The 4,097-nt window shown below is 65.3% G+C and overlaps 1 protein-coding gene across 1 annotated transcript; it reads left to right on the forward strand.

Moving 5' to 3' along the window:
- The first annotated feature begins 346 nt into the window (after positions 1-346).
- B3GNT7 (UDP-GlcNAc:betaGal beta-1,3-N-acetylglucosaminyltransferase 7) lies at positions 347-3,748 on the forward strand. Its single transcript, XM_032857479.1, has 3 exons — positions 347-441; positions 2,456-3,645; positions 3,704-3,748. The coding sequence occupies exons 1-2, from the start codon at positions 431-433 to the stop codon at positions 3,642-3,644; spliced, it is 1,200 nt and encodes a 399-aa protein (XP_032713370.1). The 5' UTR covers positions 347-430; the 3' UTR covers position 3,645; positions 3,704-3,748.
- Positions 3,749-4,097: the final 349 nt, after the last annotated feature.

Genomic DNA, 4,097 nt, shown 5'->3' on the forward strand with positions numbered 1-4,097 from the left:
GGGCGGTGAGTGGTCTCCCGGCTCACAGGCGTCCAGAGGGACGGACGACCACAGGGAAGCTCCGCGGAGCAAACCCAGTAGTCGGGGACGGAAGGGACACTCGCGGGCTCCGAAGTTTCGACTGGGCCACGCCGGGTCGGGCCTCGGGGTCCACCTCCGCGAAATGGGTCACTGGCCACAGAGGGGAGGGCAGGCGGTGCGGCAGAGGGGTGAGAGGGCGGGAGCGCCGAAGGGGTTAACGCACCTGGGCCGCCGCGGCCCCTCCCGGCCCCTCCTCCAGCCGCCGGGAAGAGGAAAGTCGCGGCGGGGGCGCGGCTCGGCCTTCGCTCCCGCCCGCCTCGTCCCGGTCCCCGCCCGCCGTCCCCGAGCCGCGGCACCCAGAGCTGCGACCCGCGCGCCCCGCTCCGCCGCCGCCCCGGCCCGGGCCGCCATGTCTCTGTGGTGAGTGGGGTCTCGGCCGGGCCGTCGGGCGGGGGGCCAGGGCGGGGGGCGCGGGGACACCCGGCTCCCTCCCCCCGAGGTCGGGGGCACTCACCGGCGCAGGGGGCACCGGGCCGCTGCCGGGGACCGGAGGATGATGCCGCGCTCGGTGCTCCGGAACTGGCCTCAGTTTCCCGGGACTGACGGGCTCGGCGGCGGCGGTCGGGATGCCCAGCGGGGAGAGGCGCCCGAACCAGCAGGACGGGGCTGGGTGGGGATCCCGCGGGGCCCGTGCGCGCTGCCCTCGCCGGCGGCCCTTCGGCTCCCCCGGGCCCGGGCCCCTCGGCACCCGGATCCCACGCGGGACTCCGAGCTTTGGGGACCCAAGGGCTCTCCGGGAAGCTGGGTCCCGTCCCCCATTCCGAGGACCTCCTGCGTCTTGGGCGACCCCGGTCCTCTACCACACCCCCGAGGGGCTCTCCTTTCTCCAGGGGAGCTAGAGCCTCCGGTCCCCCACCTCTCCCCCTCTCCCTTTCTCCTTCCTCCGCTGCGGGACTTTTGTCCTACAAATGGAGTGGGGCGGTGCATCTCCGCTGCATCCCCCTCCCCTGGGGTGACCCCCCTCAACTTCCTCCAGTCTGGACCTCCCTAACTGGGGGGAAGGGGTGATTCGCTCAAACCCCCAGGAGACCCTGACCCCGGAATATTCTACTCCCCTTTGGGAGGGTTGAGTTTCCGTTTCCAAACCCCCCCCCCCCCACTCCAGCACCTGGGATGACCCAGTCTTCCCCCAACCGCATACACCAGGAATCCCTGGGACCCCATGGGAAAATGTCACTCCAGGGGACTCCACGTTCACCTGCCCTGGGTGGCTGCACCTTCAACCAGCCAGTCCTGAGGGCCACCCCAGGCTTCTCCAGAGTCCCTGTGACGTACTTTGGAGTCTTTCTTCTGTTAGACCCGGCCCTGCAGCTCCCCCCTGGGGGTCGGCGCTGTCTCCTTGGCCTGGTCCCATGAGGCCACACTTCTAGCCTGCCTCTTCCACAATAGCCCCCAGCCCTTGTGTCTCAGCAAGAGAGACCGGGGCTGAAGGCCTGGCCACCTCCAGAGTGTGAGCTGAGGACAGAGAATCCTCGAGAGCCCCCCCTCCCCGCTGCCTCTGCCCTGGGTCTGCCAGCACCTCCTGCAAAAGGCTTTAATTTCTTCTTCTGAAATAGGTGTGGTAGGGAGTATCTGGGCAAGGAGGGTCCCTGAAAAATAAAATCCGAATGTGTCCCCTTTCCATGTAGAGCTGGGGGAACTTCTCTCTCCAAGCGGGATGTTAAGACAGTGGGGCCCGGTGTCGGTCGTGCCAGGAGCCGCCTGCCCCCTTCTCGGGCCTCCATCAGCCATGTGGGCAGTACTGCATTGGGTTGGACGGATGGGATGGAAGGAGAAGGGACAGGCTTCTTCGGGTCCCACGTTAAAGGCTGTCCCCAGTGTCCCCCCAGGTTATTGAGCTCTGCGGCTGTAGAGCAAGTCCTGTGTCTGCCCCTCCCAATGTTTCCCCTAGCCCAAGTTTCACCCCAAAGCTTCACCCCAGTGGTTCACCAGGTTTGGACAGGGAAATGAAAGCAAACAGGGTGGCTTGCTGGGGTTGGGGGAAAAGCAGAAATCTCCACCAGAGGTCGTCCTCAGAGACTCACAGCATTCCCCGGACTACACACCCACTGGGAGTGGGACTCCTGAGATAGTGCTCTCACTCCTTGTTATCCTCATTGAGGGGGAAAAAGAAATCACGGTTTGGAGACTGTAAGGGGGACCCACTCAGAGTCATTTCGCTTGTACGTGGGTCCCTGGGTCCTGGCAAGGAGGCAGGGCAGGGAGGGAGAGGAAGCAGGCCTCTCCTCTAACCACTGGGGGCTCACATGACTTGAGTCTGTGCCCCCCCCTGCAGTTCCCAACAAGTCACAGGGTACTCATCCTTTCCTCTCTCCTCCATGCCACTGTCTATCCCCACCCCTCTGTCCCCTCCCCCCCCCCACCCTGCCCCCAGGAAGAAAACAGTCTACAAGAGCGTGTGCCTGTCCCTGGCCCTGCTTGTGGCCGTAACAGTATTCCAGCGCAGTCTAACCCCCCACCAGTTTCTGCAAGAGCCCCCACCGCCCACCCGGGAGCCACAGAAGGCCCAGAACCCCAGTGGACACCTGGTGAACCCCAACAGCTTCTGGAAGAACCCCAAGGATGTGGCTGCACCCACGCCCATGGCCCCGCGAGGGCCCCAGACTTGGGACGTCAGCACCACTAACTGCTCAGCCAACATCAACCTGACCCACCAGCCCTGGTTCCAGGGCCTGGAGCCCCATTTCCGGCAGTTTCTGACCTACCGGCACTGCCGCTACTTCCCCATGCTGCTGAACCACCCGGAGAAGTGCCATGGCACTGTCTACCTGCTGGTGGTGGTCAAGTCCGTCATCACGCAGCACGACCGCCGTGAGGCCATCCGCCAGACCTGGGGCCTGGAGCAGGAGCTGGGGAGCCGCGGCGCTGTGCGCACCCTCTTCCTGCTGGGCACGGCCTCCAAGCAAGAGGAGCGAGCCCACTACCAGCAGCTGCTGGCCTACGAAGACCGGCTGTATGGCGACATCCTGCAGTGGGACTTCCTGGACAGCTTCTTCAACCTGACCCTCAAGGAGATCCACTTCCTCAAGTGGTTTGACATCTACTGCCCCCATGTCCAGTTCATCTTCAAGGGCGACGACGACGTCTTTGTCAACCCCACCAACCTGCTGGAGTTTCTGGCCGACCGGCAGCCGCAAGAGGACCTGTTCGTGGGTGATGTCCTGCAGCACGCCCGGCCCATCCGCAAGAAAGACAACAAGTACTATATCCCGGGGGTCCTGTACAGCAAGCCCAGCTACCCGCCGTACGCGGGCGGGGGCGGCTTCCTCATGGCCGGCGGCCTGGCCCGGCGCCTGCACCGCGCCTGCGACACCCTGGAGCTGTATCCCATCGACGACGTCTTCCTAGGCATGTGTCTGGAGGTGCTGAGCGTGCAGCCCATGGCCCACGAGGGCTTCAAGACGTTCGGCATCTCCCGGAACCGCAACAGCCGCATGAACAAGGAGCCCTGCTTCTTCCGCTCCATGCTGGTGGTGCACAAGCTGCTGCCCGCCGAGCTGCTGGCCATGTGGGGGCTGGTGCACGGCAACCTCACCTGCGCCCGCAAGCTGCAGGTGCTCTGACAGCGGCCGACCCCCGGAGGGGCGGGGCCACGCATTCTTGAGCGCCCCCCGGTGGCCTGGGGCTGGAGCTGCAATGTCCGGGGCAGAGATTGTGGTTCCCTGCCACCCCACCCCCGCAGGGAGGTGGGGTGGGGGGGCGTGGGACTTTGCGGGCCGCTGGGCGTGATGGGGCGTGGTGAGCCAGAAGGGGCCCTCATTGCGTGGACCTTACCCAGAAAGTGGTCCTTCCCCGCCTGCGGAAGGTCATCTTGGGAGCAAGGCCGGTGGCCTCTGGTAGTCCTCCTAACCTGGGTTCTCTGCTGGGCTCCCCGTGACCTGGGGGGAGGCTCTGGAGACCTCTGAAGGAACCCCGTGCTCAGGTACCCGGGTTAGGCCTGGCCCTGGATGGGACAGGGGTGGCCCTCTCTTCTTCACAGAGAAGATTCTCCACCTCCCGTGAAATGCCTCAGTCTC

Source organism: Lontra canadensis, unplaced genomic scaffold, assembly GCF_010015895.1.
Source record: "Lontra canadensis isolate GAN:19392208 unplaced genomic scaffold, GSC_riverotter_1.0 scaffold13, whole genome shotgun sequence".
NCBI lineage: Eukaryota > Metazoa > Chordata > Mammalia > Carnivora > Mustelidae > Lontra > Lontra canadensis.